We start from the raw sequence: 25,169 nt of genomic DNA, 5'->3' as shown, positions 1-25,169 counted from the left end.
TCTTCTCTGGTTATTTAGTAAAGCTGTTTCTAATAACAGCAGGTGAGTTATTTTAAAAGTTATCTCTTTGCTAAAATTGGTCATTGTGTGTTTTCAAAAATAGTGTTGTTTCATTTTTTTAAATTTTTTTTTTTTTTAAATCCATTCATGGTGAATGTGGGTTTAATCGTTTTGCTCTTTGGACTTTCTTTTAATTGGTTTTGCTGTTAAATTTGAAGTTGTGCTCTGGAAAGCATTCAGTTATCTCAGCACTAGCGCAGCCCACTCACAGTTGACAAAATTAGTAAAGACCACATTCCGGATCTCTTACAGACTAGCGGGAGGTGAGGGTTTGTGTCTGATTCTCACATTAATATTTTCGTCAGTAGTCAGTGTTTAATTGAATTAAAGACTGTAAGATCAGTTTTTTTTTATGTCTCAAACAGTCGGACACTTCAAATGACGGCCCACATAAATAACAGGTTTGTGGCTGTGGCAGATGAGATTTATGTCGGCATGCAAGCGTTCTTGTTGATACAGTTTTTAGGGTAAACACGAGAGAGGAAGTGCACAGCTATGTGGCTTCATCTGCTGACTGTGTGACCTGTCTGTCCGGCTTGGTGACGGATCGGACACATGGATGTGTTTGGACTTCCCATTCCATGTGTGAACCTTGAATTCCAGGAAGTGTTGAGTTAGCTCTTTTTGTTTTGTCTCCCCCACCCCCCCCCAATTTTTTTCTTTAGCAAGGCTAATCTGATTCTGCCTCTCCATTTACTCATCATCACCCATACCTCTAAGTCTGACTCAAAGTGACATTTTAAAGTGTTTATATTCTCTCACCTGCTTACTAAAAACTGTAAACATTAATTGCCAGAAAAAAAGTGCCCTTCTGTAATACCAGTGATATCATCAATCCTATGAAAGGAGATTAGGTCCTATTTAAATTGTTATTACTGTCCAACACTGATGTCTATATAAGCTTTTTAATACAGCTTCCTTGTCAAATACATTCTTTGGCTTACTGTGAGCACTACTGATGAAATGAAACTAAGTGGACGCTACATCAGCTGAGGTTTTGCCATGTAGCATGGTTAGCTGAGCTAACCCTAGCTTGAGTCTGCATTCAAAAGAGATTTTAGGATAGGAGTATATGCACTGAAGTGGGGATTAAGAATCTAACAGGATTAGCCACCTCCTCCCTTCTCTGTCCTACCCCTGTGTCCCCCACACACATTTGGCCCTTGGACAGTCAGCAGGGCTGTCTGTTGGTCATTGCTTAGCTTCAAATCTGATTAAGCCACTCACAGTCAGCCCTTACCAGTACACGGCCTTAAGTCTTTGCGGCAGCAGCATCCGTCATGTAGCACTGGCAACTTGCAGCTCCGCAGGATTTGTTTTCTCCACACTGGAGAGTGGTGGTTTTTGTTTTTAGATTGAGGTAAACTGTGAAAATTCAGGATTCCACTCTGGTTGTCGGGGGTTTTAACTCCAGTTGCTCCGAGGCTTTCACGCCAGGGCAGCGGAGGGCGTTTAAAAATGCGTTCTCTCTCGTCACCGTCTCTCGGTGCGAGGGACCTCAATATGGGGCCAAGTAGCAAGAGCCTGAATAAAGGGTGAGTAACAATAACATTGGTTTTGTTAATATTTAATCAGTTCAGCCTGATGTGTTTTTGGTTTGGGGGGGGGGGTTCCGCTAAAACTGAATTATTACTTCTTAAGTGTGCTTAGAAGTGTTGGCTTTGAATTAGACAATAAGCAAAACAAATCATGTCACGATGTGCTGAAAAAGCAGAGATTTCTGCTGATTTAGGCATCCTCTTCCTGTAAGAGTGTGTGTTTGTGCACGTTTAAGACATCCAACATCCTGCTGGACTACAGGAAAACCCTTCTCTGAACCTTTCCTGGTACATGGAAGTAAATCTTGTTTTGTAACTCAAATTTACTACAAAGGCCTCAAGACCAGCCCCTCCACCTGAATTATGTTTTGCTGCACACAACAGCCAGAGCAGTCATGTGGGTGAAAGTCTCAGGTTTTTCAGTAAGCTTGACCCACATTAAACACCACAAAGACTCCAGTCACATGTCTCAGGTGTTGCCCTTGAGGTTTTGCATTAACAGAGTACAAGACATGTTGTTTCAGCCAAAAGCAGGCCTCGGGATTAATGTGAATTAACAGATTAACTTTGAAGACGAGCGATCGAACTTGTCCAGACTGTTGCTCTTCTCGGGGAAAGATTAATTGTGCTTGTTTTGATCTGGTTAGATCCAAGATTCTGAGCTTCAGAGATTAAGGTTTGTTAAGTTTATGGAAGTGTGGCTATTTATGTCCGGACAGATGTTACTTATTTAATCTGTCTTAACCTGGCACTTTTCTTCTTCTTCTTCCTTTTTTTTTTTTTTTTTTTTTACTTGGACTTGACATTCACAGTGTTGTTGTTTACGCCTGTGGGCACACTCAGTAACTCTTCTACTGTGTGTTTCAGGTTTTCCCTGAACTCAGAGCTCCATAACCACTCCCTGGTGACGGTCATCGGTGGAGAGGAGGAGCACTTTGAGGACTTTGGGGAAAGTAACACTTCAGAGTTGCTGCTGGAGAGCACCACAGAAGGGCCCGAGGGAGAGGGTGACTCCCATATCACACAGACCCCTGAGCAAGTCAATGGCTCAGCATTGCGCTCCCCCAGGTATGAGCTTGTCTTCCCTACACAGCGCCTCTCAGGTCTGTAGAACTGAGAAGCCATTAAAAAGTGTAACCTGCACAAAGGTTATTTCTAAATGACATGAATCTATGAGAATTTAGGCTGTGAAATCATGGCTTTATTTTTATCAGCCCTTCCTGATAAGAGGTGTGAGACTGTCACATTCTCAGATGTGCTGTCCAGGCCCTGATACGTATCTTTACATTCTTCAGAGAAAATGTTTCTCCTTTAACAAAGACACTGAGGTGAAGCATTGATAAGACATATCTGGAGACATCCTTGCCACCACTGTCTGCCTTCTTTTCTTGCCAAGGGAAAGATAAGATGGCCTGAACACCAAGTTCATTCCATCTGGTTTAACTCTGATTGTTGCAACGAAACTGAAAATGTGGATGTATTTCTCTTTTGGATGCTTCTTGGTATCCTTGGACTAAATGTGTTTTCAGTCAGTGTGTCTTAAAGGTGGCATCTGTTGGTGCAGGTCAGACAAAGATGGATGTTTTTGTTGCACTGAGTTTAGACGTCTTTAAGAGGCTCCAGCTGTCTAAAGTGCCCATTTAAAAACAGAAATGGCACCAGACACAAACTGATTCACGCTCTGCACCTTTATGTTGAATATTCGGCTCCTGTTTTAGCCTTTTCCCGCTCATTTGTTCCCTTCCCCCCTCCTCTTTTTCTCATCAGAGACTCTAAGCCGGATAATGCGTAATTCCCGCTTGGGTGATATTTCAGTGACTTGACTTGCCAGGAAGCTCTTAACAGCTAACTGCCTAGTTGTTGTAGCCTACTGACAATGCAGAAATAAGCTGGGGTAACTGGATTGGCACTAATAATACCTTTTCAGTTATCACTATTAAAGACTTCAAGTACAGCCTCACTCAGTTCCTGCTGTTTTAGTAAAGCCTTTGTTAACATTAGAGGAAGGCTACGTCACTATAGATGTATTATAATTCTTAGATTTTTGTTAAGTATATATTATCTAAAGAAATATTATATAATATTTTTTAAACAGAAAGCGCATCTTTTCCCTTACAAGTTGAGCAAAAATCTGTTTAGTGGATAGACTCACACACAGAGAAAATAACCGCATCCCACAAGCTTCACCCACTCGGTGTGAATGCGTCACCGTGTTTTGAGCAAATCATGCTCGTTGTTGGCGCATGTATCACTGCTGCCTACACACACACACGCCCCCACATTTATCTACATAATACCGTACTGAGTGCATGTGCACACTCTGTCGGGTTAGTCCTGTTCTGCACAAACACACATCGCTGTGGGCATCGTTTAACACGCTGTCAGGAGAAAATTGCTCAGTATGATGCTGCATATGGCCATCGAGTGACTCTCAGTCTGTCGTGTAACGCAGCCTCTCTGCCTACAGGAACCGAAACAGGTGCCAGTTTATTAGGTAATTCAGGTCTGACTCTCCCTGAATAAACAGTCAGCTGGTAGACGTGATGTGAAGAGACCAGCAAGGAAATAAAATTCAGGCAGGCAACAAATTAATGGAAAAACTGTGTATTATTAGGGTGTTGGATCAGATCTGTGAATCTCTGCTGGAGGGATTGAACGCCGCCTTCTGATTTGATGTGTTTTGCTTGATAACCTCATGTTGGTTTTCTGAGCTTACTGCAAAGTTGCTGAGCTTCAATAGGGGGGGGGGGGATCTAATCACTCAAGAAAGATGAGCACAGTCTTTATCTAAGATGTTTTGTTTCCTTACACTATCCAGAGCACGAGTCACAGCCACACTGCAGTCTGTCTCACATCTCCTCTCAGCACTGCAGCCTTCACTCGTCACTCTTTTCAAACTCTTCTGTGGATTTCTCCGATACCCCAGTGGTGTCCCTTCCCACCTGTGTTCACCCCCTTACTTGTCCAGCACTCACCACTTCCTCCCCTTCCTTTTCTTCCTCCTTGTTTCCTCTTTCCAGTGCACCCACTTCTCCCCCTGGCTGCTTTCAGAGCTTCCTCAGGGAGGAGGCGCTGGACTTTTTCTGTAGCCAGTGTCACAAACAAATAAGTCGTCTCGAGGACCTCTCCACTCGCCTCAGTTTCCTAGAGATGACTAGGTAACACGTCATTCACAACCTCCTCTGGCTATAAGCTGTGTGACTGTGTGTGCAGTGCCGATTAGATGCAGTGTCACGCATGTTGTCATGATGATTGCATGACATTGTCATGATAGATAGCAGCGTTAGCATGTAGTATATATTGATGGAATAACATTGCTGCTTTCTTTTTCTTTTTTTCCATCGTTGCCATCTTGACAAATGATTTGTGACTCTTAAAGAATGCTCATTTGAAAATAAGCATCATAGTTTGATTTTCACGTTTCATTCATTTGATTGAGACATTAGCAGTATGAAATAATCACTGAGTATCACAGGTGAGTGGTGTCTGTTTCAGAGTTTCTTTTCGTTCCTCACATCATTGACTTCATGCTTCATTTGACTTTGTACTGAATCCCTTCTGGTAGTGAAAAATCCATATTACAGAAACACAGTAATTCCCAAACTTGGTTTATTTACAAACTGTAAATTCATGTAATTCATTTTTGCCAAGTGCTGAAATGGATATTTTATTTTAAAGGTTTCTGTAATACTCACATGGGTGTGTTAATCTGTTTGATCCTACATCAGCACCTGTTGGATACTATTGATACATGCTGGTTTGTTGGTGTTCAGAGTGCTGTGGTGTGTGAATGCCTTGTAGCTTTAGTAATTATTCATCAACATCTTTTGTTTTGGTTTTTTTGCTAGTAGATCTGCTAGTAGACAGAGGGATGAGGGGTTGGATAGGGATACCAAGCTGCGGTGTCTCTTTCCTTTTCATCGTTTTCTCTTCCTGACCATTTTTCCTGTTGTTCTGTCTCCCCATCCAGTGCTGGCAAGCGGCTATCCAGCAAGAAAGTGGCGAGGTAAGCCAAACTTTATCTCGGTATTCTGTAGATATCAGCTCATTTTTCTAGTATTATTGTAATTGATGCAGTTGTTTATCAAATATGAGTGGATAAGATGGAGTGACGTTTTTGCTCTTTACATGCAGACACCTCCTCCAGAACAGCTCGATGACTCTGGACACCATGAGCGACTTGACGCGGGACATCCTGGAGCTGGCTGACAACGACATCACAGACAAGGTGACAGTTGTGGTTACGCCGAATGAGCTGCTATGGTTTTCACCTGTTACAGTTGTTGCGAAAGAGAGGAACATTTTATATTGGCAGCCAGATCGATAGGTATAATTGCTAAAAGTCAAAACAAGAGTTTTTAATAACCGTGAAATGTGTATACTGTCCAGGTGCTCCTCCTCGAGCGCCGAGTGGCAGAGCTGGAGAAGGAGTCCGAGGCTTCAGGGGAGCAGCACACACGCTTGCGCCAGGAGAACCTTCAGCTGGTGCACCGGGCCAATGCCTTTGAGGAGCAGCTGAAGGAGCAGGAGCTCCAAGCTGACGAGGAACTGCAGCAGGAAACCCGGCGTCACAAGGAGGCCCTCAGCAAGCTGGAGAGAGAGAGAGGGTTGGAGATCGAAAACATGCAGGCGAGGTGAGGAGACTGCGAATGGGGAAAAATGGGTGTTTTTACACCTTTGTGGCTCCACGAAATATCAAAATATAGATTTTTACTGTATTTAATGTACTGCTTGTAATTATAATTATAAATGCACTTTGATCCCTTCTGCTTGCAACAGATGGGTTTTTGCGTCGTTTATATTTAATGGTGTTTTATAACAGCCTTGCTCATTGTGAGAAGAGGTTGTGGGTTTTTTCATTGGAGGACTCATGGCTCTGCACTGCCACCATATGGCAATAATCTTCCACAGACGCTGCTTTTTTTTCCCCCTTGTGCAATCAGATTGTTAAATATTAATAAACAGAGCTGTTGTGGAGTTTTTGGTTTTGGTGTGTACTTTTGACAGATCTGTGCTTGTTCCTCAGGCTGCAGCAGCTGGACGAGGAGAACAGTGAGCTGAGGTCCTGCGTTCCTTGTCTTCGAGCAAACATCGAGAGACTAGAGGAGGTGATGACATCATTGTCACGTTGCTTTGTCTTTTCTCTTTTGTGCTCCTATCATAATCTTATCTCCCATGCATTCACCTGCAGGGACTGTAGCTCCGAAATGACAACACAGGCACGGCTTCTTCAAGACGGGCGCTTTGCTTGTATTTATTGAACACCGTGAAAACTATAAACATAAAACACAAAGGCTGTAGGCATTTCAGTCACTTAAAAGTAACACATGTGCTTTAACAAAAATTACCTTGTGGCCGCCTGCCACTTCGGAGGCCCTAGACGAATAACCTTATAGTCTTGTGCATTCTAAATTAAATAAGTAATTAGGACACCATACGTTACAAATTTGCACAATATTACAATACAATTATAATAAATACCTTGTACAGCTAGTAGACAAACCAGACTTCAGCAGATGACTCACTGAAATCCTTTGTGTGATTATCAAACGCAGGCCTCACAGCCTATATGATCACACCCAAACCTTGTGATAATAGCGGTGCAACAAAAAATGGTTCTTTGTGCCAAGATAAACGCATCTCATACACCAGATAAAACACACCTTCACAATATGTTCCACAGAAATTTAGAAGCAAAAACATTTTAACTGCTGGAACCAACTATTAACCTCTTTTATACAGAAGCCATTTCTGTGACACTTACAGGGACTTATTTAGAATTGTTTTTCTCACTTCTTGCTAACACTTCCCCTCATCTTTATTTTTTTATTTTTTTTTTCCTTCTCCAGGAGAAGCGGAAGCTGCAAGATGAGGCTGAAGCCATGGCCGACAGGCTGATAGAGGAGACAGAGTCTCGCAGGAAGATGGCCGACAAGCTGAGCCATGAGCGCCACCAGAACCAGAAGGAGAAGGAGTCCACGCAGGAGGTCAGACATGTTTTGTTTTGGGGTTTTTTTGTTTTGTTTTTTCTTTTCTCTGTTTGACGCAAGTAGCACAAAAAGATACAAAACAGAATACAGCTAGATCACATCCATATTAAAATTTTACATTATCTAGTTTTTTGTCATTAACATCATTTTTCCTCACATCCCTTGATCTGTTTGTCCCACAGCTGATTGAAGATCTGCGAAAACAGCTTGAGCACCTACAGCTTTACAAATTGGAGGCTGAGGCAAAGAGAGGACGTTCACCTGGAGCAGGGCTGCAGGAGTACCAGACCCGCACCCGTGAAGCCGAGCTGGAGCAGGAGATAAAACGACTCAAACAGGTAGCAAAAGAATCCTCATTCTGCTGTTTTTGTTGTCTTTGCGGTTTTGAGATGGAGAGGGGAATAATTTAGCAGCTGCATGGATTCACAGTGTGATGCGTCTGACTTAATCTCTGCAGGACAACCGTACTCTTAAGGAGCAGAATGACGAATTAAACGGCCAGATTATCAACCTGAGCATCCAAGGAGCAAAGAATTTGATGTCTGCATCCTTCTCTGACTCCCTGGCTGCAGAGATCAACTCTGTGTCTCGCACAGAGGTAGGTTGAGAAAATGGGGAAAGAAGTCATGAACCGCATTTGCTGTCGGCTTTTTCCTCACTTCTGCTTCTCTCTGTTTCCAGCTGATGGAGGCCATTCACAAGCAGGAGGAGATCAACTACAGGCTCCAGGACTATATCGACAAAATCATCGTGGCCATCATGGAGTCCAACCCCTCCATCCTCGAGGTCAAATAAACAGTCAGAGGGACTCTACGGACTGCAATTAAGAAAATTGGAGATATTTCTAATAGAGGATATAAAAATATTCTGGAAGGAGAAAATAAACCGTAACGCCCAACTCCCCCAATCGGAGAAGATTTGACAAACAGTTCATGGCTGTCGTTGACAAATAAGCTAGTTTTTTTTTTTTTGGTTAAATACCCCTCGAGTCTGTGCTTTTTGTAAGCGTCTGTGTCGGCCTTCCTAACAACACTTGGGTTCTGATGACGTCCATGTTCGTGGCTAGAGGGACCCAAGATTCCCCGTTTGAGTGAATGAAAGCCTAAATGTGTGTGAGAGGGAAATATCCTACAAAGTAGAAACCCCTTTTCCAAACGATGCTAGAGCTAAAACCTGATCAGTTATACCTAAAGGCCTTAAATAAAAGGTGATCAAAGTTTTCATTAGTTATGCCACACATGCCTCAGTTCAGTCGGCGAAGGCTTGCTGGGATGGTGGCAGTATGATGGCTCAGATCATCTGAGCCGCGCTGAATCGTGTTTTTAAACAAAAGCCGTATGAAGCGCCGCTCAGGAGCCGAGTAGAATCTGTCCTTAACATTTTAAAAGTTTGCAGTGCTTCGTAGCCCCGCGCGCTTCTCTCCTTTAACAGAGTTCAGCCGTCTTTTCCAGGGAACTTCTGCTGGGTCGCAGACAAGGAATGCCTCAAGGGGGGTTTGTTTTTGTGTGTGTGTGTGTGTGTGTGTGTGTGTGTGTGTATTTGATGTGTTCAACATTCCCCTTTTTTGCTCTGGTTTTGGAAGAAGCTTGGCAACACTAGGAGTGGAAAAACATTCTTGAAACCTTTAAGTGAAGGATCTGTGTGCTTTATAAGTTGCTTAATCATTTATTTTTACAATGAAACAGGGTCCTGCAGGTCTTCAGGTGGGCTGGAAAGACTACGTTTCCCATCACTCCCTGGCACAAACATTTAGATATCTCCCATGTATTGCACAAAGTATAGGCTGGGTATACTGACTTTAACTCTCCAGACACTTGAACTGAACTTGAAGGGAAGCTGGCGAGTGATGGTGGAAACTGTAGTTTGGCTTCGGTGAAGTCCAGCCCACCTGATCTCTGCGTTCTCTTGCTGAGTGAAAGCGACAGGGAAGCTTATCAGTTTTTGTTTTTCCTTCACGAGCGATCTGTTGTCAGTGGAAATGTCGTTGTGACTGAAACACTGACAAATGACAACTGAGAAGAATCCAGACTTTTGCACTACATTTTGATTTAAATATTGTTTTTGTTGATGGAATAGAAAAAAATGTTTATTGTAAAGGGATGAAATCATAAATGAAGATTGTCAAGTGTGGGATTTGTTTCTGAAGGAATCCCACTCATGCTGTATTGGGGGAGGGTGTTACATTGCTCTAATATAATTACATTAAATTGAGTTTATTTAGGAAAAAAGAAATCCTGCAGCCATGACTTCAGATTAGTTTGTCATTGAGAGCTCAGATGAGCTTTCTGCTGACTGTCAGCCAGACCTAATCTGCATATAACATTGAGGAGAAGTGGCAGACCTTGGTAGCAATAATGCTGGCCCATGAAGTGGACATTGATGGGTGGGTTGAAGGGACAGGATAAAGAAAAGCTGTTCTCCATTTCCTCTGCTTAAAATGTTTCTCCTTATTGCTGTAAATGAGAAGGACGGCAAGAAGGAACAAGGACTGATTCTGTGCTCATCGGTACTCTGCAGCCATCTTCAAACACGTGGACATTATTTTTTTTTTTTTTTTTTACCTCTGACCTGGAAAGTGGATGTTTATGTTGGATTTACATGCCAGGCATCTTGTTGGACTCGTATCATGAAGACTGGGGGGAGGGGGTTATTTTTGTCCAAACAGCATGGCGTTCTGCACACACACATGCTAAAACGCATTCCTGTTTTTCACACGTTCACCTCTGAAGTCTATCTCACCGCTCCTCTTCATCACCTGCCACTCCATGAAAAATGGCCTTGGATGTAAATGACTTGTACATGTAAAGTTTTTTCTACACTCATTCTAGATTCTAGGTATTTTTATAGTCAGGAGAAAAAAATAAGAGCGTTTCTTTTTCTTGTCTTATGCTGAGAGACAGCTGCCTGTACTCTTCTCTAGCATGTAGCGTGTACAGTATCGTTTGGGTTTCTCTTTTCTCTCATTTTAAATCACATGCAGATATTTATTGGACTTACACTCTGATCTGTGATCTGTTCTGCTGAAAATATATTTGTACATTTTTGAATTCATGAGGGGAGGTGATTAATTCACAGTGAATAAATCTGTGGGAGAATTTACCGAATTCAGAGAGTTTAAAGCAAAGTTATATGACGTTTGGGGCAGTCAGCAAACACACAAAACAAAGCTTGAATGTGACCTGCTCAGTGCGGTGATCTGTTGAGGTCTGGGCTCTCTTCCATTGTGCTGATGTTGCTCTGACCTCTTTGGGGTTGTGATTTAGATACGGCTGAGTCTGCAGTTTTCTACTGTCGTCTTCCCAGATGGAGTCAGGTACTGCATGGAAACACAGATTTCTTAATGTATATTTCACTTGTTTGACTTGTGTTCTCACTGAAGAATCGTACGCTGAAACATCGCTCGGCAGAGCTGTAGGTTGAGACCTCGACGTGACTCACAAAACCTCGTATCCAGGCTCTCTGTTCAGCTTTCTGCCTTTTTTCTTCTTTTTTTTTTTTGTGGTGATGGGAGTTTGTTTTTGTTTTTTTCTTTTTTCCCCGACAGATTCTTTATAATACTGAACCATTATTATGCTATAATGTAGAAACGGGACGACGCCTGCGCACAGCGGGATACACAACACTCGATTGGTGTTTTGTCTTTCTGACAGACGGTTTGATGACTGGCGACAGTTTGATTAGTCGGTGAAGCCACAGAGCTGACAAAATCTTTTCTTTCAGCGGAGCTGAAGGTGATTGCACTTTAACCAGATCTCTCTCTTCATTTTACTCCTGCTTTTTAAAAATGACCAAAGACCTATTTAAACATAGACGGATCAAGTTATCCATCAGGATTCACTTTTATTAACACTTCTCCTGTTCTAGTATATGATAAAATCAAGCTCTCGGCTTACTCTGAAAGGAAAGAAGAAGAAACTGGCCTGCTAGTCTAAACACTGTGCCTCTGTCTCAAACTTTGCCTCTAAACTAACCTGATCATGAGCCCTGGGGAAAGCACTGACCACGTGACTGTCAGTTTGTTAAATTATAATGATGAAATCTAAACTGTAAATATGAATTGTCTTTTTTTTCTCCTTTTTTTTGTGGATTTCTTTTATTTTTGTTTCTTTCATCTCACGCTCACTTCCAGTGTCCAAAGAAAGTTTGCTCAAGGCACAAACGTCACTACTGGAGTAGTGCATGGCTTACCATTATGTGACATGGGAAGATTAAAAGAGAATATTGTAGAGAAAAAAATAAACTGTAAAACTATTTTCGAAGATAAATGTATAAATTATAACAGTATTGGTTACAGCTGTATATTTCTTTTTTTTCTTTTTCTTTTTTTTTTCTGAGATCCCCAAAATGATCTAATCCTAATTGTTCTTGGGGAGCTATAATTCAATCATTGTAAACAGAGAAAATTTAAAGGTAAAGGTGAAAGTAAGATTAGAAAATAAAGGAATAAAATGATCTGTGTGGTATTGGCTCATTTTGTTCGCAGACTCAATGCTATGTCTGATCAACACACCACAGACGCCTCCAACCGGCCATTCACCCCCAGCTGCTGGAGTCGGGCTCCTGACCTTTCAGCACCATCTGCTGGTTATGCTCAAAACAACATCTCTCATGCTCAGTGTTTACAAACTGCCCAAACTCAGTGTGTCTGTTTATTGTATTGTACACTGCTCAGAAATATTAGAGTACTTGATCACCACAGTATAGCATAAATCAGTTAAACTCCATATAGGTGGCCATTCGGGAGGGGCTCAGAGTAGAGCCGCTGCTCCTCCACATCGAAAGGAGCCAGTTGAGGTGGTTCGGGCATCTGACAAGGATGTCCCCTGGGCGCCCCCTGGGCGCCTCCTGGGCGAGGTTTTCCGGGCATGTCCCACCAGGAGGAGGCCCAGGACACGCTGGAGAGATTCTATCTCTCAGCTGGGGAGAGGGAGGTCTGGGCTTCTCTGCTTGGGCTGCTGCCCCCGCGACCCGGCCCCAGATAAGCGGAAGAAAATGGATGGATGGATAGGTGGTATGAGGTGCCAATGTCCTGTGCTGACATCCCAACACCAGTTCTGTCGGCATTTGCCAGAAAACACCAAAACTGGAGCGGTCGTCTCCTGGTTCCCCCAAGTTTTGACCAAGACACTAACAAAGAAACCTTTACAAACATAAAATGGTCCAGTTCTAATGAAAGTCTGTATTTGATATGACCACCTTTACTCTTCAGCACAGCCTGACCTCTCTTAGCTAAATTTGTCGTTTCTTTAAGCAGTCGCTTTGATGAACTGTAAGGATCAGCTGAAAGTCCAGATGCATCTCCCACCTCTTGTTTCAGGTCAGATATTCATCTGATAAATTTATATATTGTTCATCTGCTGTTTTTTAGGTCTGCTACTTCTTGTTTTTTCTTACACTTACCCAGTTTCCTACATGTTTTTTAAATTTTATTTTAAATAAGCACTGCACACCATTCCAAGATATGGAATGGTTTTGGCTAGTATGTCTTTAGGAAACACCTTGTTGGTGCAAAAATACTATACGTGTGAAATTATATACATGGAAGGCTGTTTCATCTTTGTCATTTTTCAAAGGTTTAACTAAAGATACAATTTAAAACTCGTTCTTTGCTGACCACAAATCTTTTGCACTTTTCAAGAATACTTGTGTACTATTACTTATGTAGCATAAAGAATTTTACCTAAATAAAGTACTTGAAGATTCGTCAGTTTGGTACACAATATTTATCTCTGATCAGATACTCTAGTTACCAGCTGCTGAAACGTCAGTAATGTTGAAATGTACTTTTATATCTTCGCTTTTTGATGTTGACATTAAGGCACGAAGTCATTGTTTTATTTCTTGTTATATTTACAATAAATTATGCGTATCCAAGTGTGTTGTCAATCGATATGAGGGAGGTTATCCACCGATTAGACAATCTGCAACGTTACCAAAATAGATTAAATAAATCGTAGGTTTCTTGAACGCCACATCGGACCGCTTATACCCGGAACTAATTCTATCCTGCTCACCACGAGCATATTTTGGTGCTGCACTCTCGGAGTCACAAACAGCTACGGCGGCATGACTCTCTCGCTGAATCCACAGCTGTCCGTGGGGACCGATAATTTCCCCTGAAAATAAAGTCCTCATTTTACTGTGAGTGTAAATCATGCTCATGAAAGCTCGTGTCGTTATAAAAATGTGCGGCTGCACATCAGCTTGACAGGCTAACAGCTGAAGCTAACCCATTCAACATATGGGACTCGAGTAGACTTAATTCTTTGTAGCACAAGTGTTTATTGCTCTACTTTTCTTCGTAAGTTGGAGGCCAGACCTTGGTAAAACACTGCTGCTTGTCATTATAATACATACCGCTGTTTGGTTACCGTTATAAAAAAAAAAATGGAGTCGTTAACTACAAATACTGACGTGCGACTAACGGTGACCCGGTGTTTCCGCACACTCAAGTCATCCACGGACAGCTCAGACATCATTACGGCTCTTCGGACACTCCATTCCTACTTGGATGAAGGACCGGAGAGCACAGCCACCTCAGCTGAGCGTGCAGAGTTCAGGAAAACTTACTACTCTTCCGCTCTGCAGCTGCTGGTCAGCAACATTCAGGCTGACTGGTTACACCAGCTGACAGCAGCCCAGCGCACAGAGCTGTGGGACGGCCTCTTCCTCGCAGGACCTCCAGAGCAGGCGCTCCTGGTGCTGATGGATGCAATAGGAGAGCTTAGGTGGGTGGTGCTGGGTGTGACATGGGCTTATCATCATCTTCATTAATAACCTTAATGCCTGTGTCTCGCCCCTGCAGACCCACCTCAAATCTGGACCATGTGGTCAACATCACTGAGAAGTTCCTTCAGCGTCGTCGTCTGGCTGAGCTGCTCTGGTCCTACTGCCTGGAGGCAGCGCCCTCTGACTCGCCGCAGCTCAGAGAGACGCTCCTGGGGCGTATTAGCGCTTTGCCAGACATTACCGCCAACAAGCTACAGCTAAACAACAGAGCTCTTTTCCTTCCTCAGCAGTACTACCCACTGCTGGCCACAGAAATGCTCACCGCCCTGGAGCGCACCTGCCAGGCACTCAGAGGTCAGGGGCATCTGTAAAGCAATAATGACACATTATTAGGGATACTACAGTGTGTGCCAGGAGACATCGTAATCTCTCATTCTGTGTGTTTGTGATTTGTAGCTGGAACGGACTGTTCTTTGACTTTTGTGGCTCAAACACTTGGGAAAGTGTGTATCCAGGGGCACAGCGGTGAGTTTAAGGATGTATTTGGTTATAGTTGTTTGTCTCTGTACTGCAGGAGTCCTTAAGCTTTTTCGGGTTGAATGCCAGACTTCAGAACCTGAAAAAAAAATTCATACCCATGCTAAATTAAATAAAGATCAGCGCGTTAGAAAACTTGTTTTTCCTAAAATAAAAATATCAGTTTATTTTTCACCTGGTTTTCCAGTGGCTCTGCTCCCCACTCTTTGCAAACCTCTGCAGTGTATCCTCCCATTGTACCACAACCTCCTGCGTGTCTTTTGCTGTCAGAACATCCTATTACTACTTATACTCCCCAGCTACTTTATTAAATGCACCTTGCTACTACTAGCTTTGCTCTCTTTTGCCATCAGAACTTGTATAAATTCTGACCATTCTCTGGTCTCATCTTTTTTTCTTCACTTTTGTCCTGCTGCAGGTTCGGTCCTGGCTGTGATGGCTCCTCGTCTGTCCGCGTGCACGCGCTCAGACATGGTGTGGCAGAGGGTTTGCTGGAAGCTGCTGGAAAATGTTCCCCAGCGATGGATGGAGAGTGTGCTCACTGGGCTGGTGCAGGCTGTTAGTGGGTGAGCCGGTTGCAGATTCGGAGAATCCGGGAAAGTCGTTTTCATTTTATCCAGCTGTCAGATTTCTGTCTGCGTTTAATGACGCACGTTTGTTGTGTGTTTGTTTCTTCAGGCCGGACGCACTGGGGAGGATCATCGGAAACCTGGTGCTGACAAATAAAAAGGCTCAGTTTGTCATCACTCATAAACTTCTGTTACTGCAATATAAGTATGAGGTACTACAGTAACTTCCTTCCTGACATTTATGTGTTATGAATATCATGCTTTAATTTGTGGCTCTTTTCCTAGACTCGGGTTCTGAGAATTATTCTGGGTTACCTCGCAGCAGACAGGGATCGCAGACCTCTTCTTATCCAGGTGGGTGGATGGGAAGTCAAGCAGCCTAATATTATAAACATATTAGAATATAAATAACCGCTCCACACCCTCACTCAGCAGTGCTAATGTGTTAGTTAATGATTTTGGTATATGTGTGTTTTCAGGTTTTACGGTCTGTGTCCCAAGCCTGGGCTAACTCCAGTGCAGTGAAACACACGCCTCTGGAGCAGCAGTTATACGTCAGCAAAGCCCTCCTGCTGAGTGTCAGCCTGCTGAAAGACTCTGAGATACAGGAGCTGCGCTCAGGTATAACAAAGCCTTCTGCTTTGTGACTCTAAGGACGATGAAATTAAACCATGAATGTTGTTTTTGTTTGTTTGTTTTTTAATTAAGAAAGACCTCACAGAGCATAAGATCTCTTCAAACTCCATTATTAATTATTCTGGAGCTTCTGCATGACCCTTACTAGATAATTTATTAGTTATATATTTTTACATCTTCATATTTGTGCACATTAAATAAAAATCAGAGTTTTCAGCAGTAAAATTACTACTGATACTAATCAGATACTACAAAACAGCTACTGAAGTAATAAAATACTTGATTAAACTGAAGTCATGTACACTGACCGTCATTGCTTGGTTGCGTGCGTCTCTCTCAGAGTTACTTCAGTGTATGCTTGGCGGCATGCAGACCCACCTTGACAGCAATGTGGTGCGGATCAGGCGTATGGGGATGGTGATTGGAGAGTACCTGAGCTCCCGCATGGATATCAATGGAACCAAGCTTAAATTTGAGGTACGGTTAATTTATAGCAGAAGCAAATATAACAAGTCGCCACGAGGCAGCCTGTCATCGTTTGTACTGGACTGTGAGGCTTGTGTATGAGGTGATGCTGTGTCGTGTTCTAGTACGATCAGGACGAAGAGACTCGTGAGCTGCTGTCTCTATTGGCTCCCGGCGCCTGTGACGAACCAGAGGCTGAGCCGGTAAATAGGTAGGTGGTACTCTGTCTGTCGCTTCTGCTTAAAGATGTAAAAAAATGAAACTGCCAATCAGCTGACTTGCTAAGTGATGAGAATATTATTTTTTAAGGATTCTGAAATTTTTGACCTAAAATTTTAAAAATGATCTGATTCATCTTTAAATTTATGCAATATGTATTAAATACAAATTCATAAATAATGTGTCATCTGTCATCTGCAGAGCTGACGGTCCTGAAGAGACCGCTGAAACAGCTGAGTCAGCTCAGAATGCATCGCAAACTACATCAGGAGCTCAGGCATTAAAAACGGATCCAGACTCTGATCTCGACAGGTAAGTCAAGCATTCAGTAAGAATAACATCATTTAGAGATTGAAAAAAAAAAAAACCTTTTACATGTTTAAAGCATATATAAAAGTGCAGATTAACCTTTTATCACTCCAGTGACGATGAGCTCACTCCATACGATATGTCTGGAGATCAGGAGATCAGTAAGGCGTCCCCGCCTCGCTACCTACGAGACTGCCTGGAAAGTATGGCTCCACCCATCTCATCCCTGTTTGCCCTATATGATCACCTGTGTCGTATTCTCACTCCAGCATGTGCTCGTGTTTCAAACTTATCTAGTTTTAATATCCTCTGAGGACCCAGAGCGCGTGGAGCTCGCTTTGCAAGCTGCTGAGAGTTTGGTGCGGAAGAACAGTTTTGCAGCCAGAGAGGTACGACGGGAATAACGGAGGCTCTAACATTTGAATATTTCCCGTGGAAGATGAGTGTAAAATTAATTTGATGTTATAATGTAGGTGTTTTCATTCTTGTTTTCAGATCAGTGTCCAGATGTCCAAAGTCCTCCTTCATATGGACGACAAATACAACATTAATGGCTTCCTGTACCTCAGGCAGGCGACGATGGTGGCTCTCACTGTCGCTGACTGTATTCCTGTATGTTTGCCTTCTTTTAACAAACTACACACAGCTCCACAAACTTTCGTTCATAACCAAACTGTATTTCTGTGTCCTTTGGTAGGTGACTCACTATTTAACCACAGAGTTTTACTCCTTGAACTACAGTCTGCGCCAGAGGCTTGATATCTTGGAGGTAAAACCAGAGGTCATAGTGGTTATCTGTGTGATCGTCTTTGATCAATGCAACATATCATGTAATTATGGTCTCTATTATTTGGTATCGCAGGTTCTTGCCTTAGCAGCTCAGGAGCTCTCTAAACCAGTCACTGAAAAGAAAGCTGCGTCCATAAGCTCTGCTACCACAGCTGAGTCGACTCCATACCCCGGTGACAACCCTGTTCACTGGCGAAATGTGGTAGAAAAGCGAATCCAAAGCAAGACAAAACGCCTCACTAAGGTACTTCCAGTCTCTCTTGTGATTTGGAATTTGAGTGCAAGCTCGCTCTGAAAAGTAATTTTATGTGTTTTTGCCACAGAAAGCCGCCCAACCTGTTACTAAGGCAACACCAAACCGCTACGCCCCTGTTGCCGGGCACTTCTTTTTCCCTCTGCTTAAAAACTATGACAAGTAAGCATTTATTCACATCCATGAACTCAGCTGTAAGAGAACATTTGTTTAATACATAATACCTTCCTGCTAGGCCTCAGGTGACCTTTGACCTGTTGGGCAGTGACCACCTGGTACTGGGCAGGCTGATCCACACTTTGGGCCTCTTTATGCATCTGGCAGTCAACGCACCGGTACAACATGAATTTCTCCTTCTCTGGCCTATTAAAGATACTGTATTTTTTTACAATGCCTCTGTTATTTTGTTTCAGATAGCCGCACAGATGGGCTGTGCTTTGCTGGACTTTGTGTGGGCAGTGCGGTACCATGCTGACCAGTATGTGTGATTCATTCTCTGTTTGTCTCTGTAGTGTAACAGAAAAATATCTGTGGACCTTTGTTGTCATCTAACCTGAATTCTGTGTGTTAAAGGATGGTGAGACGAGGCGTCCTCTTCGCTGTTTGCTCTGTGTTTCTGAGCATGCCCAGTCAGAACCTGCTGGTGGACATCAGTGATCAGCTGTTTGAGACCAGGTCTTGGCTGGCAGGTATTAAAAAAAAAAAAAAAAAAAAAAATTTGTGGTGTGACATTTTAATGACAGAAAAGAAAAAGCCCAATGCCGCACCTGCACCCGATAACTGTCAGCAATCTGTCTTTACTAACACACAAAAATCTTTCCTTCCATACTGGCGTATTTCCTGAGAGAATGAAAGTGGCAAAAGTGATACCTCTTTAATATATATATATATCTAATATAAATCCTCTATACTTGTTAGAGAAGAAAGTGGTACGAATGGTTCATAATGTTAAATATAGAGAACATACAAATAATCTGTTTATAAAATCGAAATTGTTGAAATTTGAAGACTTAGTGAAATTACAGACATTATTATTTATGTTCAAGGCAAGAAATAATACATTACCTCTTAAGTTACAAAGTTTGTTTGTATTGTGTTCAGGAGGTGGGGACAGTAGAAGGAAGTTTGACTTTAAGCATCAGTTTGCTAAGACCACACAAAGGCAAATGTGTCCGACAGTTAAGGGTATAAGAATATGGAATTCTCTTCAAGATAATTTTAAGAGTTGTACAAATATGCACCGTTTTAAAATGTGTTACATACTTAAAAGGATAAATCAATATGAAGAACATGAAAGTAATTTGGGCTAAATGTGGAAGGAAAAATTTTCATTGCCATTTAGTAGTGCTGTATATTGTGATTATACTGATTTGTTGTTAGTTTTGCATTGTTACATAAAGATACATGTTAGAGGGTTTTTTGGGTTGTTGGCACCCTCTTGTAAGAATAATTAGATTGCAGATAGGGGGCAGATGCTAATAAGAATTTATTCTTCTTCCTGCTCCTTTTCACCCATGGGTGTAGGAAATGAAACACTGTTGAACCATGTGTGGAATAAATAAAGAAAAGAAATGAAATGAAAGATACTGCACAGTCATTCACAGCTGGACTGAACATTTCTGGGAAGCCGATGAGGAACCAGGATGTCCTGTAATACAGGGGTGTCCGTGATTTGATTGGCTATTTTTTTTAAATGTTTTATTTTTTTTCATCCCAATGGGAATAAAACTCAGAGCTGAGTGATACAGGGCAGAGGGGTCACAACTTCCGTTTTACAGATTGCAAATTGTTTGGGAAAAATGCTGAAAGCTATCAATACTACTACTAGTAATAATAATAATGTTACTGTCCACAGATGTTGCTGAAGGAGACCCGGATGCAGATTGCAGGAGTCTGGCGGTGCAGAGCCTGGTGCTGCTGGATAAGAGCCTGAAGAAGCAGCTACAGGATCCACAAGCGCCTACTGTGGAGACGTGACCCAACGTCAGAAAGCACAATGACATTCTGGGTGTGTGAATACCCACACATGAAGAGAAATGCGTCTTTAATGTAGATATGGATATTTGGTGGCCCAAGGGGTCAGCCTGGGGGAAATGGCTGATCCTAATGTTCCAGTGGATGTTAAAGGATGTTCCTTCAGCTCAGGCATGAATCCTACTTACTGCAGGTGCTGCTTTTTTAAAAATATCCTGCAGCATAGTGCCAGCCAGAGAGCTGAAGAAGGAAACATCTTCTCACACGTGCACTAATGGCACATACACAGGTTTGTGTATTCAGTGTTTGATTTACAAACCAAATGAAATATTAGATTGAAGATGAAGTTTTCCTTAAATAAAAAAAATGTTTAAAATGTATTAAAATATTTTGTTATGAGGATATCCTTTCTCTGCTTCTTTCCTGTATGGGTACTCTCTGTACTTTGGTTGTTTGTTTGCAGAGGACATCCTGTGAACATTCACATGAATATCACACTGACAAATAATGGAAATACTATTAGTACTTCCTGTTGTCATGGTCGGAGGAAAGTCCACCTCTGCATTGTCTGATAAAATGAAACTACAATGTCTTTTTTTTTTTCTTAGTCTAAATTCATTTGGTTAATTAAATTCATTATTTTCATTGTTAAAAAGTTAAATGTTTTATAATTCAGACAACTGTTTTCCTTGTTATATCTAAAGGCTTAAAGTGCAACACACAGTTTTGTACATTAAAAAGATTCTAAATTTATTTTTATTGAGAGAAAGTCTAGGTTTTTTTTTTTTTTTCAAATAATGAAATCTGATGACGATGGGGAATGATTGGGATTTCAGTGTTTTGCCGTGTATAAATATACTAGTGCTAAACACGGAAATAAAAATTAAATATGCATAGGTTATGACAAAAACAATAACAATAAATGTAGTTTGGTCTTTAAGTTTTTGAATAGAGGCATGTGTTATTTTGTGGGTTTACCTGTGCACGCCACTACACAGTAAATGCACTTCAAACTACATGACTGAAGTGCAGACTTTCAGCTTTAATTCAAAGGTTTAACAAGAATATGACATTAGCTGGCTTTTATATAAGTAACCAGACAAACTAACAATTTAAGATATAAGGACTGTTTTTAATACTTGGATGAAACACTTGGATGATTTTCCTGAAGTCTAGAATCCATGCAGATCGCCAAATTTTTGTAATATTTGTGTGTTACTCTCTCAGTTTTGTCTTCAGCAACTAAAAAGCAGCTCTGTTAAGTTGAGACCATGTGACTGATCGGCCAGTTGAAGAATATTTTATTTCTTTGGCTTGAGAAACTCTTTGCATTTACTATCCGTTTACACTGTGAACTGCTGGACGAGCAGTTTTGCGGCATTTGGCTGAATACGAGCTGAGAGCATAGCCCTGTACAGTCACATCATCAATAAACACTAGTGACCTGGTTCTATTGGCAGCAAACTCTAATCTGTCTGATGGGCTGCATTAAGAAGAAGATAGATAAAGCTAATAGACTATTTTGTGTGTTGAATCATGCAACGCAACTTGTAGGATCAAAGAATATTAATGTGTATAAGGAAGATAGCATAATAGGTTACCTTTAAAACCAATGAAAGCCACCTCACTGATCAATTTAAAAAGCTTTTTAAAATATGAAATGTTTGCGAAATGACAACAGACAACAGTAAACATGCAAATGTCACACAGTTCAAGGCATTTTCGGTTTTTCAAGGTTATTTTCGTAGAACTGACAATATTCATTTAGAATGAGTAAAGCCTGTGACAGCTCCATCAGAAATTAATACTCTTTGTGCCTGATTAGGCTTCTCTCAGTTTAGAATTAACTTCGACAACTGTCGGGTTTTTCCGTCGTTTCTCTTTACTCCACCTCCTGTGCAGTCTGTAAGGTTGTCAGGGGCAACTGGGAGAGACGCTTTACGCTCACACCAGAGGCTACACGACAACACTGGAAGTAAAGGTCGATGTCTGAAGCCCTTTTCAGTCTCTACAGATAAGTTGGCGTCACTTTAGAAGAAAGTGAGCTGAGGTGGGTTTCGACAAGAGGACTGACTTCGTTGAACGTTAGCGAGGGCCAGCCATAAATGCTAACTTTGACTAGCTTATCTGGCTTAGCTAATGTTAGCGGCTAGTTGAAGCTAATTTGGATTTATCATCGTCTTTCCAGTGATGCTGCTATCTCCTGTAATGCTACAGTATTAGCCGGTTTTGTCGAGTATTACAGTGAACTTATAGCTTCACTTAGGTCCGCATTGTTTACTGTTTGCATGTATCCATTAATGAACTAGCCATGTCAACTCCAAAAAAACAAAACAAAAAAACTAAAACAAACATACAGTAACCTAAAGCAGAGAATGATACTTGACTCTACATTTTAGGGCTAACTTGTAATTTTTTTCCAAAACTTAACAAACAGAGGAATCTATCTTTTGTCTTTTCTTTTCTTTTCTTTTTTTTTTAAATATAGAGAAGTACACGAGAGATATGGCGGTCTATTTTGATCACCGCATTGAGGCCCCTGACAGCAGTGATGTACCCTTTCAGTTGACCTGGCACTCGAGTCTTCCTATATTGGCTGTGGCCTCAAGCAGTCCTGCCACCGGTGGAAAAGTAGACCTTTATCTGCAGCAGGTAACCTCTGACATAAAAGTATGTAACATTTCTCTCATATTGACACACACAAATATTGTCACACCTATCTGGTTCATGTACAGGGGGAGCATGTGGAGAGCTGCCATGTAGTTCGTCCTCACCAGCCCACAGGGCTGCGCTGGCATCCCACAAAGCCAGTTTTAGCGGTAGGCTGGGATAATGGAGAGGTAGTGCTGCTGACACACCCCTCTGGAGATCAAACAGTGTTGCCTGGTGTACATACAACCATCATCAAACTGCTGGAGTGGAGCAGCTTTGGCAGCCGCTTGGTAACTGGTGATGAGGTGAGTTTGTTGCAATAACGTCCTGGCATATATTATTATATTACATGTCTTTTACATGCTGATGGTTTCATGACTGATGGATCAGTTTTAATAGGATATAATCACTTATTTTTTCTGGGTATGCACTCACTGTAAAATGATGGACTTGTTTAAAAATGGCCTCATAACCCTTTCCAGATTGATGGAAGCAACAATTGCTTCCCTGAGATTGTTGTTTTAACTCTTTGAACTTTTCTTTTGTATTTTAACTAAGATTTTATTGTGTTCTTTAACACACTTTGTAACTGTTTTGAAAGTGCTAGGCAAATTAACTGTTAATTATTACTGTTATTATTGTTATTGACAGTCTGGAGCTTTGGCAGTATGGAAGGTGGATGCCAGAGGGAGACTTCATGGAAACCACCTTGTAAAACATGAATTCAAGAAACCTTTAACTTGCTGCATCTTCAGACCGTCCACACCTGGAGAGTAAGCAGCTTTTGAAGTCCCACATCAAGTGGAAGAGTATTGTGACATTTTTTTAATCAAATACTATTTTTTGTTTTGTTTTTGTTTTTTATGATAGTGATGTGGCAATGCTAGCTCGAGCATCTGTGAGAGGAGATGAGCGTGCGCTGGACAAGTTTAGCTGGAAGGGGGCACCTCTGAAGATGGGGCCACAGGAGGGACTTGGATTCTTTATCTGCACTGCAGATGGTAAGAGTTTGTGAATTCTGTTGGAGTTTGGAAAATTAAATCATTTGTTATTTTGAATGCATTTGACCATACTTTCTTTAAGACACAATTTGTTTTTTCATTGCCTTGTATAATTTTATCTGAGGCCAGCAGTCTTCTGCAGTCACAGCCATCAACATATAAAGACTGTTGATTTTATTTATTTATTCTGTAAATTGCATTGATGGTACTTTGCTTTATTTTTGAACAGTTACGAATAACAGTATGAGAAAAGTATTTATGGTTTTAGAGAGTCTGATTAATCCAGCAGATTTATTGAAAATTATATCAAAAGTGTGTTTTGCCTCTGTGAAGCAGTAATCATGTGGGAGTCTCCAGAAAGGAGAAAATACAACAAGCTATATAGCTATTTATCCAGAATCCAGTCTGATCTTTAATGAATATGGACACTTTGTGGTTTGAGCTGTCAGATATTCCACTTATTTCATCTTTAATCCCGTGTCTTATGCATATAGGTAAAGTCCATAGTGTGGATGAGTATTGTAAGACGAGTGTCCTTCTCAGTGTGGAGGGCTCCATCAAGAAACTTCTCTACCTTGAAAAGACAGAGGCCCTCGCAGTGATCACAGAAAACCTCATGCTGTCACAGTATGCTCTCGGACCTGAGGGTGGAGCACAGGAGATTATGAGGGTATACTGAAAGATTTTTTAAAAATGTATTTATTTATTTACCAGTAATATTAACATGAATGATCAATTTCAGTTACTTTAATTCATACTATAATTAATATTTTTGCCCTTTTTATCTTCTGTGTCAGGACTAAAGATCAGTGTGGAGTAATACATGACTTTTTTTGTGACAGGGTAAGTTGAGCAGCAAATCCGGGCAGAATGTAGACGTTGTGTGGACAGAAGACGGCCTCCTCATCACTGCATCCGGGGAGCAGGTCATCAGGTCAGTATACACACACTGTTTGCATTGAGAAAAAAAAACATGTAAATTTCAAACCTGAGTAATAATGTCCCTGTTGAATATTTTAGGCTGTGGGATCTGGAAAGAGATGACAACTATGTTTTGTCTCTTGATGAGACTCTGGGATATGAGAGGGGAGAGATGATCAACTGTCTTTCATACTGTGCAGGCAAAGGTAATGGCGAAGTTTGCACAGAATTGTAAATAAAAATAAGCTTTTTCTTTCCCATCACCATATTCCTGAATGTTTCCAAATGCATAGGTTAAAAAAAAATGTTGCTTTTTTAAAAAATGTTCAATACTCAGAAATCCTAGCAGCTGGCACCACCAATGGACGCATAGCAATGTGGAGGATGGTGGTGCAGTCGGGTAGCAGTAGAGGTGACACTAAGCCCCTGTGGAAGCTGCAGACACCAACAGAAATTGGAGGAAATGTCACTCAGCTACAGGTAATGTCTTGACCAGCATTAGTACATTACTTTTGTTCCATCCATCT

The 25,169-nt window shown here is 41.5% G+C and overlaps 3 protein-coding genes across 6 annotated transcripts in view; all 3 read left to right on the top strand.

Moving 5' to 3' along the window:
- Positions 1 to 12,040, top strand: part of rab11fip3 (RAB11 family interacting protein 3 (class II)) — a 29,233-nt gene extending 17,193 nt beyond the window's left edge. For 3 of the 4 annotated variants that reach the window (XM_005448247.4, XM_025909716.1, XM_019362728.2), the window contains 10 exons: positions 2,466 to 2,666; positions 4,619 to 4,756; positions 5,569 to 5,604; positions 5,733 to 5,826; positions 5,988 to 6,232; positions 6,625 to 6,706; positions 7,448 to 7,585; positions 7,771 to 7,926; positions 8,046 to 8,186; positions 8,270 to 12,040. In XM_005448247.4, the coding sequence (XP_005448304.1) occupies positions 2,466 to 2,666; positions 4,619 to 4,756; positions 5,569 to 5,604; positions 5,733 to 5,826; positions 5,988 to 6,232; positions 6,625 to 6,706; positions 7,448 to 7,585; positions 7,771 to 7,926; positions 8,046 to 8,186; positions 8,270 to 8,383 (1,345 nt within the window). In that variant the 3' untranslated portion in view covers positions 8,384 to 12,040. The remainder of the gene's footprint in view (positions 1 to 2,465; positions 2,667 to 4,618; positions 4,757 to 5,568; positions 5,605 to 5,732; positions 5,827 to 5,987; positions 6,233 to 6,624; positions 6,707 to 7,447; positions 7,586 to 7,770; positions 7,927 to 8,045; positions 8,187 to 8,269) is intronic. The other variant, XM_003438606.5, reaches the window with a different exon arrangement.
- Positions 12,041 to 13,596: 1,556 nt separating this feature from the next.
- Positions 13,597 to 20,470, top strand: telo2 (TEL2, telomere maintenance 2, homolog (S. cerevisiae)). Its single transcript, XM_003438607.5, has 20 exons — positions 13,597 to 14,316; positions 14,394 to 14,671; positions 14,774 to 14,842; positions 15,273 to 15,420; positions 15,533 to 15,635; positions 15,709 to 15,777; positions 15,903 to 16,044; positions 16,400 to 16,536; positions 16,650 to 16,735; positions 16,945 to 17,055; positions 17,167 to 17,255; positions 17,350 to 17,441; positions 17,548 to 17,664; positions 17,750 to 17,821; positions 17,915 to 18,085; positions 18,165 to 18,256; positions 18,330 to 18,429; positions 18,508 to 18,572; positions 18,668 to 18,783; positions 19,950 to 20,470. Exons 1-20 carry the CDS (start codon positions 13,976 to 13,978, stop codon positions 20,069 to 20,071), a joined length of 2,520 nt encoding a protein of 839 aa, XP_003438655.1. The 5' UTR covers positions 13,597 to 13,975; the 3' UTR covers positions 20,072 to 20,470.
- Positions 20,471 to 21,958: 1,488 nt separating this feature from the next.
- Positions 21,959 to 25,169, top strand: part of ift140 (intraflagellar transport 140 homolog (Chlamydomonas)) — a 28,486-nt gene continuing 25,275 nt past the window's right edge. Inside the window, exons 1-9 of the mRNA XM_005448253.4 lie at positions 21,959 to 22,118; positions 22,557 to 22,720; positions 22,804 to 23,025; positions 23,372 to 23,493; positions 23,591 to 23,721; positions 24,216 to 24,391; positions 24,564 to 24,655; positions 24,742 to 24,848; positions 24,980 to 25,122. Of these exons, the coding sequence (XP_005448310.1) occupies positions 22,574 to 22,720; positions 22,804 to 23,025; positions 23,372 to 23,493; positions 23,591 to 23,721; positions 24,216 to 24,391; positions 24,564 to 24,655; positions 24,742 to 24,848; positions 24,980 to 25,122 (1,140 nt within the window). The 5' untranslated portion in view covers positions 21,959 to 22,118; positions 22,557 to 22,573. The remainder of the gene's footprint in view (positions 22,119 to 22,556; positions 22,721 to 22,803; positions 23,026 to 23,371; positions 23,494 to 23,590; positions 23,722 to 24,215; positions 24,392 to 24,563; positions 24,656 to 24,741; positions 24,849 to 24,979; positions 25,123 to 25,169) is intronic.

This window comes from Oreochromis niloticus, linkage group LG8 (genome assembly GCF_001858045.2).
Source record: "Oreochromis niloticus isolate F11D_XX linkage group LG8, O_niloticus_UMD_NMBU, whole genome shotgun sequence".
In the NCBI taxonomy this organism is placed as follows: Eukaryota; Metazoa; Chordata; class Actinopteri; order Cichliformes; family Cichlidae; genus Oreochromis; species Oreochromis niloticus.
This window is presented reverse-complemented; position numbering and strand designations above follow the sequence as displayed.